Genomic DNA, 15,304 nt, shown 5'->3' on the forward strand with positions numbered 1-15,304 from the left:
GTCCCGCTTAAGATGACACGTTTTCCTTTTTAGTTTATCCCAACTAAGATGACACATTTCCTTTTTTAGAAATTTTCTCTCTCCAATTAATACACTCAACCACTTTTTCTCACTCCTATTAAAATATTCATCTTTCTTTATCTCTCTACTTTAATACTTACACCCAACTTTTCTCTCTCCAATTAAACACTTTAACCAATAATTCCTAAAACCCCGTGCCGGCTAAGCAATGTGTCATCTTAACCGGGACGGAGAGAGTAGTATTTTAATACTAAAGTGTGTATGTGTTAAGGATGACAATTTTCTTTGTTGTAAAGACCTATATAAGTGTTGTAATTAACAAATATTTCATATTGATTTAATTTAAAACTTATTTAATTTTAGATTTATAATTATCTACTCCATATTGTGACTATAATGTATTACATTTTATTTTTTAATATTATGTAGCGATGTTATTTTTATTTTATTTTACTTATTCACAATATCTAATTAATAATACAAAAATATTTTGTGTCGCGCATGACGCGTGGGCTAACACTAGTACTTTAAAAGTAGGACTCACATACTACCAACCTTCTCAACCCAATTTCTTTTTTTTAAGAGTGAACTACATAAATGGTACCTGATCTTTCACTTTCGCACATAAATGGTACTTGATCTTTATTTTATATCATTTTTGGTACCTCATGACAAAAATAACCCTAAGTACCAAACATGTGATTTTTTTTGTTATGGAGGATATTTTTGGAAATTTCAATTAAATAGAACCAAATATGTGATTTTTTTTGTCTTCCTTTCTTATTTCTTTTTTTCTTTTTTAGTTTATTCTTCTTTCTTTTTAATATTTTATCTTCCTTTCTTCTTTCTCTTTTTTCCTTAGTTAATGTTTCATCTTTTTTTTTTCTTCTTTTTCTCCTTTCTTTATAGCTTTCTTTATAGTGTTTTTTATATACATCTAATTGCATTCATAATATAAATCAATAACAAAACACCTAATTAAATTAATTGAATATTTTTAATTAAATTATTTATACTTATTTTAGGGTTAAAACACCTAATTAAAAATATTCAACTCTTTACCATATGAATACAATTCACAATTTTAGATTTTGATTACGACTCTATTGAATAGTTATTAATTTAATATAAAATAATAATTATTATTTATTAATTACTACTAGTTTTTACTATTATAACAATAATATTATTATAATAATTAAATATAATTATAACTATAATTATGATTAAATAAATTTAAATGATATATTAAAAAATAAATTTATTATTAATTTATAACATCAAAATAATAATAATAATAATAATAATAATAATAATAATAATTAATAATAATAGTATAAAGAGTGAGAAGAATGAGAGAAGGTATTATAATATCACTTTTGGTTTAGTTTTGTCAATGCCCAAAATACCCTTTATGACATAAACAGATAAATGAATTTGTTTAGAGGGTATTTTGGGGTGAAAATTGCATCAAGTACTAAAATGTGATTAATAGGTACCAAAAACGATATAAAACAAAAAACAGATACCATTTATGTGCGAAAGTGAAAGATCAGGTACCGTTTATATAGCTCACTCTTTTTTTAAAAACTCATGCCCGGTCAAACTGTGACAATATTTAAGGGACAGGGGATAGAACACTAGTACCACTACCAAACAAGGTATAAAAAAAAAGGCGGCAACAATTTTATCATCATTCTCACTTTTCTTTTAAGAATCTGCAGTAGCTATAGTCCACACTTCATCTTCTTCTCTCTCATCAATCACTATTTTATTTGAACTTCGCATCGATTCCCCTACTTCAAACAGCAGATCTGTGTCAGCCGCAGGTTTTTCTCATCTCTGTCTTTCAATTCCGTAGCTCAATTTCGTAAATTATTTCCTTTATCGGCTGATTATTACAGTTTGCGGTAGGGAGAAACTATGAATCAGCCGGCGTATATGCTGTAAACATTAGACATTACCTTACACAGAATAAACATTACCTTAAGAATAAAATAAAAGCAGAACATCCTCAATTTTGTCAATAGTACTAACGTAGTCATTCCATGACAAAGTTTACTCTAAATTTGAACCTCCAAGTGGTCTAACAAAAAACATACATACTCACAATATATAACTCTATTTTATCAACATACTCACATACTCAGTCATTCTATGATAAAAATCATCTTTGGTAGGAGGGTTCTTGGTCTCTGACTGAAAATTTTAATCTTCCTCACATAAGGTCTGTTGTCGTCTCTGGACCTGGTCGTGGAACTTCAGGAAGAGGCTGCTCTATCCCTGGTTGTGGAGGCTCAAGAAGAGGCTGTTCTAGCCCTGGTTGTGGAAGCCCTATGGCTGTCTCTGGCTCTGGTGCCGGCACAGCTGTAGATGCAGCTCTCTCTCCATGTGTTCTCAGTCCACGTCTGTAAGGCGTGGCTGGAAACGCATAGAGAACAAACCCAGATGCAATTGCCATCTTAATAAGAAATTATAACAAGATATTAGAATAAGGATATCACAAAACGAGGATACTAAAACTTTGCAAGTTGGCACACACCTACCTCTATACATAGCAAACACCAATGTGTGTTTCCTTTCACAGAATCAAACCTGTGAAAAGCTTTAAGCTAGAAAAGAACACCAATGAAAATTTCTTGAAATGTGAGGTACCTTATCGTGTTCAATATCAGAAACATTGGTCTAACATGTTGCAATTGTTGCAGGGTAACTTCATAAAACAGACGAAGGTGATAGAAGGCCAAGTATGTGATGAAGGCCTGTCCAAGTCTCAAAAATGGATAACTGCAAGCAAAAATTTGAAGTTAGTCACAAGAAAAACTTATCACAAAAATGTTAAGCCGGGAAAGAAAAACTTACGGAGTCGAGAAATTAAATATGTCTGCCACATATAAATCCATTGTCTGTAAGAAGTGTGCAAGCAATGTAGATAATATCTGCAAAATCATTAGATTGCGGATGCCAATGTTCACTTTTCCATAAAATTGGTCGTCCAGTCTCCATTCACTGCAAAACCACTTCCATGGAATCTCATGCTGCTGAACAACACAACCTCGTCTTTCAACCAGATTTAGTTCACTAGATGGGGTCTGCACTCTAAAATATGCCATGGTACTTGTATACCCACCTACAAGCACGAAAAATGAAAAGAAGAGGATGGGTGGCTATCGATGGAGGGTGCACGAAAAATGAAAAAAAGCAATAGGAACGTACCTAGGCAAGACACGAGATAATTGAAAAAGCAGAATGCAACAAAAGGTGGGTAGCAAATGTGGACCGCCTCACAATAAAACGTGGCGTCTTTTTCCAACATTGATATGAACTGTTTATCAAAATGTAATGACATCAATTTTATAATAAAAAATTTATGGCCATCTTGATTAGATAAATTAAATCTAGGAAAAATACCCACAACACCAAAATTATCTTGAACAAACTTTTAAAATATCTGTCTCTACTTATTTGCTAAGTTTTTCCAATCATTACCCAATAATCTCTCAAATAAAAAGCTCATCAATCGACTCACGAGTCCAAACACATGTAAACATCCCTCTTCAATTTAACAAGTTATTCCAATCATTAGTTTATTCTTAAAACAAAATCATATGCTCTTCAACCAGAATGCAAAAATGTCTCAAAACAGAAGCTTATCAATGATTCATGCCTTCACACATCCCTCTTTAAGAACCAAAATTTATTCCTAAGCATAACACATCCTCAAACATCATGGCTACTTGAAAAATAAACAAGCCACATACATATGTATTTATAGTATTAGGATCTATACAAAGATTTACGACCATCTTGATTAAATAAATAAAATCTAGAAAAATTTACCGTTTGCAGAGCAAAAACTGGAACTATCAGAATCACCGCGATCAAGAACTTCTGCTCCTGAAATAAAAGAAAAACATGCAAACTATTCATCAATCAAACTAATAACTAAACATATATGCGGCTATGTAAAATTTATTTGAGTGACAAACCTTTGGCCTAGTGAACGTTGCTAGATGGCTTATGATAAGGAACAAAGACAGTATAAGAGTCACTGCCACTGATGTCCCTGCAGTGAAAACCATCCCTCGGTCCAGTAGCGAAGACACCAGTCACTGATTCGCCTATCACAAATAATTCGTGTGCAGTCAAATATTGAAAGAATCATCCAAATATAATCATTCCTAGTAAACAATTATCAAACAATAAAAATAAATTGAGCATGGACCTAAACATTGAAATACATTAACAAAATTGAGTATATTAAACTAGATCATAATGGAAATAACATTTACTAGAAATTCCTTAGTAGACTGAGAAATTTAAAAAGGTTAACAAAAATATTCATGAGATTAATTAAACACTAAACTAAATCATATTCTAAAGGACTCGCAATTGCCTTAATCTAGAAAATGCTTTAACAACAACTATCTAAACTAATCCTATTGACCGCAACAATGAGATTATAAATCAAGACTTAAACTAAATCTAAAACAAACATAAAAATTGTTTTAACTAAGCTTAAACCGAAAACAGCTTACAAATATTGGGAACATCAAAGAAATAAACATTGATTATCAAAATAATAAGAACAACAGAAAGTATTAAAGACTATGCATAAGCACCTACAAACATAGCAAAATCTAAGAGTAATTCAGCAGAAGTAATTTGTTATAGAGAAAGCCAAAAAGATCAGTGCATAACTATCAACCAAATAATCAGCTGGAGCCTAATGCTATTAACCTCATTCACCCTAATGTAGAACCAGAAACATTACACATCAACCCACAATAAATTCTACATGGGTGGGGAAAAAATATACATAAAGATATTTTAATACATTAAAATTGAGGTTATTTTAAAAAAAGTTAAAATTAACTATTAAAATTAGCATACATGAACTTTTTTTTAGGTGGGGCATATAGATCCGTCCCTGACCAACGTAACTCAGCGGATACCCAAACAAGGAAAGGGGACCGTAAAAATAAGAGGTGTCACTCTTAATGAACTTACGAATATGTTTGACCAAGTGTGAAATATGGATATTGCCTTAGAGGAATAACATTCTCTCCTAAATCTATGGCGAAAATACGTTGAAATTAAACAATGTTTGTGTGTGTCTGAGAGAGAGAGGCAGGGGAGGGGGAAGAGAGCAAAACCTGCTTCGACGATTGTGTGAGGTGGGGATACAACCTGAAATCAAACAGTAATCTCAATTCGTGTGAGGTTGGATACAACCTGAAATCAAACAATGTGTGTGTGTGTGCGCGTCTGAGAGGCAGGGGAGGGGAAGAGAGTGTGTCTGAAAATACGTCGAAACCAAAGAATGGAAACCTCTGCTGCTTCGAGCCTTCGACGATGAGGTGGATACAACCTGAAAGAGAGAGAGAGTGTGAGTGAGTGTGTGTGTATTTGTTGAGAGGTAGAGAGAGCGAGAGAAAAGAGAGAGACCTTCAGCTAGGATCCCAAGTTGCAATGTCTAGTACAAGCTTAAGGCTGTATATAGTATATATTTACTATATATGCATGCGTGTGAAAGAGAGCCGGGATGAAGAGTAATTTGGCATTGTTGCATCATCATGCAATGAAGTTAAAATTACCAATGAATACTTTATCCTGCATTGAAATGGAATTTAAGTAGGGGTAAACATGTCAATAACTCAATCACAAATAAAACAAAAAAACTTCTATTATTATCAAAACACAATTAAAGCAAACTCTTGCCACTCCTTAATTAATTGCTCTAATTACTAGATTAGTGATCACTCTTTGACTCTGACGAGTTGCATACATATTACGTTCATATGTTAACAAAATCAAAGTGCATTCTTTGCATATAGTCAGCTCGACATGTTTATCTCTTAAATCCTAATGACTAGTATTTTTTTTATGATGTTTGCGGAACTAGATTTAGTCTATAGATCAAGTGCCTATATTGGTTTAATATACACTTGCATACCAGTTTCCATTTCTTAAACATGGCAATGTGTCAATATGTACTACTAGGGATGTCATCCAACCTGAAGGTGTGGATTCATTGGCCTGAATACAACGTGATAAAAAGGAAGGGTTATTTTGCTCAAAAGTTTTGTAGAAAACATCAATCGTGAATGGGGGAGGCATTGGAAAAGCCAACAATATTTTCGCGACCATATATTACCTATTCGCAAATTCCAAGTATCTTAAACGTTACTAATGCCCAAAAGTAAGTCCGAAGTCCTAATTTGTTACATAAATTCATAAGTCTATCAATGTCAATAAATAACTGGTATAATGGAATTGGACACCAAAAGGTTAGTCAGTTGGTTGATAAGACGCTTCCCATCCAATCAATATGCCCAAAGTTCGAGTCATCTAGCGTGCGTGACTGTGGGTGTGTGAGTTGTAACACTAGTATTATGTAGAGGAACTCAGATTTGGTAAAAGAATAGCTCGTAGTATAAAAAAGAGTGGAAAAGAAATTAATAGTATTAAATAAAAATGAAGTAGAAGAACCCATATTTCAAATGAACAAATTCAAACTTAGAAAATTTCTGCATATACTCAAACTCTTATTAAGTTTCTTGCCATTCCCTTAATTAATTACTTTAATTTAGTAATCATTTATTAGTGATCACATGTGAAAAGTTCATTTAAGTGAATTATCAAAATTGAAAATTAAAACTATTTATTTCCATTTGTTTCATACGCATTTATCAAAAGAGATAAAAAAGTGTTTCAAGTTTCAAGTATTATCATATTTGGTAAAGAATGGCTTGTTTGATGTAGAGGAAGTCATAGCTGGATATATTAACTCTGAATTTAACATTTTCTTTTTGTAATTATTTTATAGTATTAATATCATTTCTCATAACAAGTTAAAACTGAAGCATCAAGAATTAATTGGAGAGCATCGTTACTATATATATCTTTGCTCTCTATCTCCTTTCTGCATATATGTTTGTTGCAAAAATAAGAGTGGTCAGAGGTGGGTCATTCAATATATTTTGTAAACTTGTTGATACTCATGTTCCTAATGCTATCGACCTATGGATGGGCTACTTATTATTATTTGTTAGATAATGCCATCTATATTACTGGTCTATTCATTTGTGATTTGTACAAGAGAACATTTGATTTTTGGCTCCATTTAAATCGATAAAGATTTTGCTTAAACCCATTCTTTTGTTTTGTAGATGGGTTTGTATATTTGTTGTTTTCATGCCAATTTGACCCCAAAATTAAAATTTATGTATTCAAACAATAATTTTAAAGATTATGGAAAAATCGAAAATTCACATAATTCATGAATGTGCAACCAATAAACGAAAATAAGTCCATAAGATAGGTAAAAGAAATGTTATTATGCATAAATTTTAATTTAATGTATTCTAAAATTTCCCACGATCGCAAGTTATTAATTGAAATTTGGATTATTAATTTACCGAGTCATCTATTTTCATGCCACATGGTCATGCCCATTTTTGGATATCATTTGGAAAGAAATTGTGGGCTAACTATTCTTTTCCAATGGTGATTGCTTATTTTGACAGGAATCAATTAAAAAATAGTCGAAACTGCTATGATTTTAAGTAACGGTGTACCAATGAAGCCAAATATTATGACTATATCGATTTCACTTTTAATTGATTTTTTATTTGGTCAACTACGATCCGTGTCTCAAATCTCAATAGGATGAGAGAAACAACCAAATTTTTATCTGCCCATCCCCGACTTTTAAAACGTCATGAAAAGATTTTAATAAATAAGGATTAATGGGTTTTTTTTTAATTACCAAGGGTATATTGCAATATCTTGGAGATTAAATAAATGATCACAATTCTGAATTTTACATAATAAAAAAAATACTCCATTCTTCTATCATAATTATATCATATTGTCATTTTTGGATGTCTACCAATAATTGTTCAATTTTCCTCTTACTATTTTTTTTTAAACTTCACATTCCATTTACTCATTTCACTCACCTTCTATATATTTATTAAAGTATGGTCCACATTCAATTAACTTTTCCTCCCACTTTCCTTTACATTTCTTAAAATCTATTCCCTCAAGTCAGTGATACATTTGTTCTTAGGCAAAATATTACATAATCAAAATTATACAAACCAAGTACTACTAGACATAATTGGAACTAAAAAACTATGCACCAATTCTAATTTGAGACCAAGTAGGTCGACCAAGTTTTTGTGCTTTTCCGCACGGATGTTCTCCGCCGTGTAACCAGCACTACCGTGGTCATCTCTCGAGCCGCCGAAGCCGGGTCAGCCCTAATTTCATCATCGAAACCATGAGATTGAGGGAGACTCTCTAGCTCTCGATTGTCTCAGTATTTCTTTGTCATGATTTGTTTTTCTTTGAATATGATAACAATATCTCCTCTGTCATGGATGAAATTTGGGAAGTTTATTGAAAATTGGTTATGAGAACTTTTGAAAGGAACTGACAAAGTCAGAAAAAGTCAGAGTGTTACATCATTAATTCGCATTATGTGAGAGATAATTATGGGATCAACTCAATTGCTTATATTAGTAATTGATAATTTGATAATCAATCGTCAATTAGGTCAATTTGAATTAAATCACTAATGCAATTACAAATATTAGTCGCTTATATTAGTAAACATACTATGAAAAGTAAATAATCAATCGTCAATTAGGTCAATTTTGAATTAAATCACTAATGCAATTACACATATCAACAATCGTACAAGTATATGTCACTTATGCAATTACGTAGTATATCAACAATCGTATAATAATTTAGATAATCAATCTCCATCCCATTCAAGATTACCAATTTATTTGCACGAGATTTTAATAATGCGGTTCTCTCCCCCCACCCCCCCCCCCCACACCACCCCCAACCCACTATATAACCCCCCTCATTGCATAACATTTTCTTATCTCATCTAACAACTCACTCCATATCTTCTTCTTCATCTTTCTCTCCTTCTCAGTGCCACAGCTATATTTACGTACTATAAATAATCTTTTCCTTAAGGATGTCAGGGGGAAGATCAAGAGCGTCGACATCGTCTTCAAGACAACCAAGAATGACAAACGAGTGGCTTACGGCACTCATCACCATACTAATTGAAGCCGTGCCAGAAATCGCCCCCTCCAACAGTCAAGTACATCTCCCGACATGCATGCATGATGCACGAGACAATGGTATCCTAGGGCGGACGCATAATTGAATATTAATTGATAGGGGATAAGTTTTGAAAATATTATTTAAAAATATATTTTTAGGCAATTTGATTATAAATAAGGTCTTTTATATATTTGTATATATAAAATATGATTAAAATTTTAAATTTTATAATAGGAAAAATGTCTAAAAATGAATTTAGTAGGGGCTGAAGCCCCTAGTCCATTCCACGTAGTTCTGCCCCTGCTGGTATCGTACGGCTGCGCGCGTGTACAACATCATGATAACGAACTAAATTTGATAAATCTATAGTGTAAAAGCCAAAATTGGTCTTGAACATATGACCATTTTATGTTTTTAGTCCTAAACATTATCTTTTGGATTTTGTGGTCCTGAACATATGGAAATTTGATCATTTTGGTCCTCCATCAACATTTCCGTTAAAAATTAACGGTCAACAGGTTTAATCTCGATTTTGACCAAATTAAACTTTTAATTCTGATTTTAACTCCCAAATTAATTCTCTAATTATTTTACATAAAACAAATTTATACTAAAACACAACCAATCTCCGCCGTCGCCGCTCCAGCTCCAGCTCCGCCACCAGATCCAAATAGGATTACGAGACTGTGTTCCTTCTCGTAATCATTCTCACCAATACCAGATCCAAATCATTTCATTCTCACCAACACGGCAACACCAGATCCAAATCTCCCTCCTCGGCTGATTACGAAACAGTCTTCCTTTCCTCTGATTGTGGATCCTTCGAGTTCGTGTTCTCCTCCAGGTTTTTCCCCAACGGATACGGCGGACTCACCTCCATGACCTCGGCCGACGAGCTCTTCTTCAACGGTCAGATCCGACCGATGAAACTGTCCTCGCACCTAGCCACGTCGCAGGATGGTTTTCCTCCGCCGTCGTTGGATCTCGCCAATGCATCGAGCCCCAGAGGCAGAGATCCGAGGCTCCGCAGCGCGAAGCTCGCGAATCAGCGAGCCAGATCCATGTCGCCGCCCCGTTTCGATCAGTGGCGCGGCAGAGGAGGAGAGAGGAAATGAAGATGTAGAAGGTGTATCCGGCGAGACGACGCCATCTTGCTCGAAGAAGTGGATATTCCTGAAGGATCTTCTGAATCGGACGAGCGCACAGCAAGGAGAGGTTTTGGTCGGCGATTCCGTTCTCGGCGGCGAAGGAAAAGAAGACGCCGTCTTCTCTGTCGCCGTCGTCCTCGCGCGACGAGAAGGCCGAACCGGAGAGGAAAATAACTCCGGCGTCGAGGAAACGCCTTCTATGTTCTAATCTAAAGAAAAAGACAACCCTAAACAATTATTTATTTCTAATTTTAAATGAAAATTTGTTAAAAAAATTAGGGAATTAATTAGGGAGTAAAAAATTAAAATTAAAAGACTAATTTGGTCAAAATCAGGATTAAGCCTATTGATCGTTAGTTTTTTAACGGAACAGTTAGTTCAGGACTAAAATCATCAAATTTCCATAGGTTCAGGACCAAATAATCCAAAAAATAATGTTTAGGACCAAAAACGTAAAATGATCATATGTTCAGGACCAATTTTGACTTTTACTCTAAATCTATATGTAGAGAAGTGTTCTGCTGAGCAACAAATATGAGTGCCTTATTTGGGCGACACACACGTGTCAGTGACATTAGCAACTTTTTATATTTTTTTTTATCCTCTTCCTCACGCTAAAGCTATTTCTCTCTCTAATATTATCTTTTCTGTTGGAAAGAGAAACCCAACTCTGTAAATATTTTTGCTTGTTAGGATCTATAAAACAATTTGTCCGATTCACTCATTTTGGGTGAGTATCAATTAGGGTTGTATTGTTCTGAGTTTTTCTGGGAAAGATTTATTGTGGATCAGTGTAACACACCTTCTTTTTATATATTTTTGTGAGCAATTTATAGTGAGAAAAATTAATGTAATGAAGCAATTTTTTGTGGTGTTTCAAAAGAATAGCGGCGAATTAAAGCTCGACATTTACATTTTTTAGATCATTAGAGTTGCAATGCATTTGTTTAATTCTTTTGGCCTTTCGGAATTCATAGGTTAAAATTAAAATCGATTATCTTTTGAACTTATTGAATTGTTTCTTTATACTGCATATGTTATGCTTAAAACTGAAGTTGCAGACTTTGCAGATGGGAGACGAACCAATATAAACAAGATTTTCAAAATTAGAAAAAAATAAAGATAAATTAAAAGATTTTTGCGACAATGAAAACTGGGGAAGTTACATAAGAGTACGAAGAGAAGTGAAAGAATTTGTAACTCTATATACTTAATTTTTCAGTATATGGGTTCTTATATTTCTGAAGAAGACGAAGTGAAGCATAAATGAAAAGAATAAATTAAATAAAAAAATGTTGATGTTGCTGACACGTGTGTGTCGCGCAAATGAGGCGCTCATATTTGTTGCCCAGCATAACACTTCTCTCTATATGTATATTGAATAATTGCATGTGTGTATGTTTCAACTTCTAAATAATACATGCATGTTGTGGAAATTTACATAATTTAATTAAGGGCAGCCTGTAAATTCATGAACTTTCAAAATAGTTTAATTATTTCCGTAAATTTTAAATGTTGCATAAAAAGTTATGAATTTTATCAGATCGTGTAAATTTTTCCAGTAAATTTCAAAATGTTGCATAAAAAGTTATGAAAAGTCTAAATAGATTAGTAAATGGTTCTAGATAGTTTGAATCAAGAGTATATGTATGATATCATGAGTGAATATTGGTTCTTATGCAATGAAATAACAACCTTGCTCTTAAACTATTTTCAAAATATTTCAGTTTCACTTTCTTTTTCGTGGATCGTGTAGGATGTTTTCACCCTTTACTTAAGAGATATATACTTCCTCCGTCTCACTCTAAGTATGGCATTTCTATTCTAGCACATAATTTTATGTAATGTTGTTTTGTAAGTTAATAGAGAGAATAAAGTAATATTGAAGAAAAGGTACAAAGAATAATGTTTCCACTTTTAGAAATGTGTCATTTAGATGGTACATCCCAAAAAAAATATGGTTCACTTAGAGTGTGACAGAGGGAGTAATATATGCAACATTATCCCGAACCGTTATTTCTCTTCACTATTCATAGTCTCAACACTTCATTTTTGTATTTAAATTATAAAAATGACATTTCATTAATAAAATCGAAATTTCATAATTGAAATCCTAAAATTACAATGTTGTTACTTTGTTTGCGGCAAGATTGTTGTAATATTATTGGTAATGCTTTAGTTCTCGCTCCGCTTACGCAATCAATAGAGTGATTTCCTCTGGATTAGTCATACTTGTATTGAGAATTCAAATGAATATTTTTAGAGAAAAAAATGAGTGAGATAGTTTCGGGGGGTGGCTAGTGGCCATCATTGTGCGCCCAGATGGCGCCACGTACCCCTGGTGCATCGTCCCAAAAAATCGGGCTCTACCATCAAAGTGAGGGGCCCATTGGAACGAGTGACCTACAACGACAATCTGATGTTGTCCCCTCCCAACGGAACGGGCAACACCCCGTCGGGTTGACCGTTGCGAGTATCTTATATTACAAGCTGAAAAAGATCTAGAATTCCTTTATTTATTCCTTAATTACGTAAAACAGACTCACAATCGGACTTTCACCACTCCTTGCGCAACCATGTCTCTCAATCTCCTTTTGTGTAGGTGGCGGCATTACGAATACTCAAAGAATGAAAGGAGGGTAGGAAATAGATTAACTAATGACGAGAAAGATATTATGATACAAAGTGCAAATTGCATGTAAAGTCATGAACTTTCAATATAGTTTGGTTTTTCCGTGAATTTTAAATGTTGGATGAAAAGTCATGAACATTACCGAGTTGCGTAAATTTCTCATCCGATATGAGCCAATAGATTTCCTACACAGACTATTTTAAAAGTTGATGACTTTACAGACAATTTTCCCTTATATAAATCCTAAACAATAATCAAGTATTCAGTTTATATTCTAAATATCCAGTAAAATTGGATATCGAGTATTATCGGGGTTGGTACTAAAAGCATGCTTATGAATATAATATTATTTCCCTATTGTAAGAAGAAATATTTTTTTGTCATATTATATTTTGTTCTAGTATATTTTAATTGAACAAAAGAGTCCAACGAATTTGCATTGAGGGTAAAATAGTGATCTCACCATCACTAAGGATCTCTTACCCGGTTCCTTAGGGTTTAGAGCATCCGCAGCGGGGGCGTGTCCGTCCGTGCCAACGGCACGACCCACCGCCGTTCGGCGCTGCTCTTAAATAAGCGCACGTCCGTGCCGCTGAGCAGCCTTACCGTTGGCAAATTTGATTTTTCTTTTTCTTTTTTAAAAAATTAAAATTAATTAAAAAAAATTGTTTTTAAATAAAAAAAATATTTTCCCACTTCCCAATAAATTATATCCGTTTTCTACACACTTTTAATTTATTTTTCATTTTTTTTTCCCCAAAATTCACATTTTCATCTGTAAATACCCCCACTTCAACACAAAAAAATTCCCACCACACTACACAATTCTCATCTATTCTATCATCTAAATTCTCTCATCAATTTTCATCTATTTTCATCTATTCTCTCATCTAATTTCCCACCACACTACACAATGTCCGGCTCTAGCGATCACCCCTCCGACTCCCGCGGTTAGAACCACGAATGGTTCGGCTCACAACCATTTTCTAGTTCGAAAACGCAATTTTCGGCTCCTCCTCAAACCCAAGGTTCTCAAGTTCCGGGTGGCTACCGGCCTTACCCGGTGGACGACCAAGATGCCCCCGATGGACGATACGGGTGGGCACCCAAACCCAGATCTGGAGGGAGCGCCACCTCTACTCTTACTCCTACTCTACTCCTACTCCTACTCTTTCTACTCGTGGTACCCGCACCTCGTACACTCCGGATGAGATGATCCAGTTATTCAAAGCCTACTTGGCAGTCTCCAAAGATCCGGACGTTGGCACGAACCAAAGCGGGGAAACGTTTTGTTGGCGCGTCACTCGTATGTACAATGAAAACCGGCCGGGAGGGGGGGGGACCATCCATCACAATGATAGTATGGTGCGCAATTCCATCTACAGAGCCAACGACGCAATCGGTAAGTTCCAGGGGTATTACCTCCAAGAAGAGCGGTCGGCGAGGAGCGGCAAAAGCGAGCTCGACATCATTAGTGCCGCCTTGGCGACCTACCAATCCTTGAACTTGAAACCGTTCAAGTACCTCAGCTGTTGGCAGGATGCGCGCCATCATGAGAAGTATAGGGGTGACATAGTTGCATCCTCCTCCAGCTCCTTCAAGCAAACGGTCGAGGTCGGTAACCCTATCCAACGGCGCCTCCGATGAAGTGGCTACCCAGTTTGCCAGAACTAACTTGGGTAGCCCCGACGCTGGCCCGAGCAGTTCCCGTCGGCCGCAAGGAAAGAAGAAGGCGACAGCCAACTCGTGTGGGCCCTCTTGGGTCAACTCAATGCGACCGATAAGTCTAACATGACTCTCGACCAACTTGCAACACATGTGACAATGATACGGGGTCTCCGAAGAACATTGAGGATAGAGGACTAGTCTTCCACGTGAGTATTTTTTAGTCTTTAGTTATGTAATTTTTAATTTGTTGGATTTTAATTATGTATTTTTTTATTTTCTGGGATTTTAATTATGTATTTTTATTTTGGGATAACTGCTCCAAAAAGCATGAACTTTCCAAAAAGTTTGGTATTTCCCACCAACTTAAAATGTTGCACCAAAAATCACGAACTTTGCCGGGTTGTGCAAATTTCCCATCCGACCCGACCCTGTAGTTTTCTGCCAAAAATTTATCCAACGTGGCACAACTCCGGTATGACCTGGCAAATCGTTAATATAACATTTAAAACGACAACGTTTTATTTATGTTTATTGAACTAAATTAAAAATTAGGAATTCACTCCCTTCCTGCGATTTCACGATTTCACTCTCATCGCGGAGAAGTTTCTCCGTCCATCCCGTCCATCCCGTCGCGATTCGACCTTGTTCTCGGCCATCCCGTCGCGATTTCAACATCAACTGAAAACGAGGTTAGTTTTTTGGAAAGACATTGTCGAATTCATATTTGAATTCGATTTAGGGT

General features: G+C 34.9%; 1 protein-coding gene across 2 annotated transcripts; it reads right to left on the reverse strand.

Annotated features, from left to right (window-relative positions):
* Positions 1-2,054: 2,054 nt before the first annotated feature.
* LOC125217971 (protein LAZ1 homolog 1-like) lies at positions 2,055-4,127 on the reverse strand. 2 transcript variants are annotated; one of them, XM_048119554.1, is made up of 7 exons: positions 4,011-4,127; positions 3,862-3,918; positions 3,238-3,346; positions 2,884-3,151; positions 2,677-2,808; positions 2,568-2,599; positions 2,055-2,482 (listed from the first exon to the last, which is right to left on the reverse strand). In XM_048119554.1, exons 1-7 carry the CDS (start codon positions 4,101-4,103, stop codon positions 2,319-2,321), a joined length of 855 nt encoding a protein of 284 aa, XP_047975511.1. In that variant the 5' UTR covers positions 4,104-4,127; the 3' UTR covers positions 2,055-2,318. The 2 variants fall into 2 exon arrangements, with proteins under 2 accessions (XP_047975511.1, XP_047975512.1); XM_048119555.1 differs by lacking the exon at positions 2,568-2,599 and having other exon boundaries at positions 2,309-2,482.
* Between the last annotated feature and the right edge of the window lie 11,177 nt (positions 4,128-15,304).

The sequence above is a fragment of the Salvia hispanica genome, chromosome 4 (genome assembly GCF_023119035.1).
Source record: "Salvia hispanica cultivar TCC Black 2014 chromosome 4, UniMelb_Shisp_WGS_1.0, whole genome shotgun sequence".
Taxonomy (NCBI): domain Eukaryota; kingdom Viridiplantae; phylum Streptophyta; class Magnoliopsida; order Lamiales; family Lamiaceae; genus Salvia; species Salvia hispanica.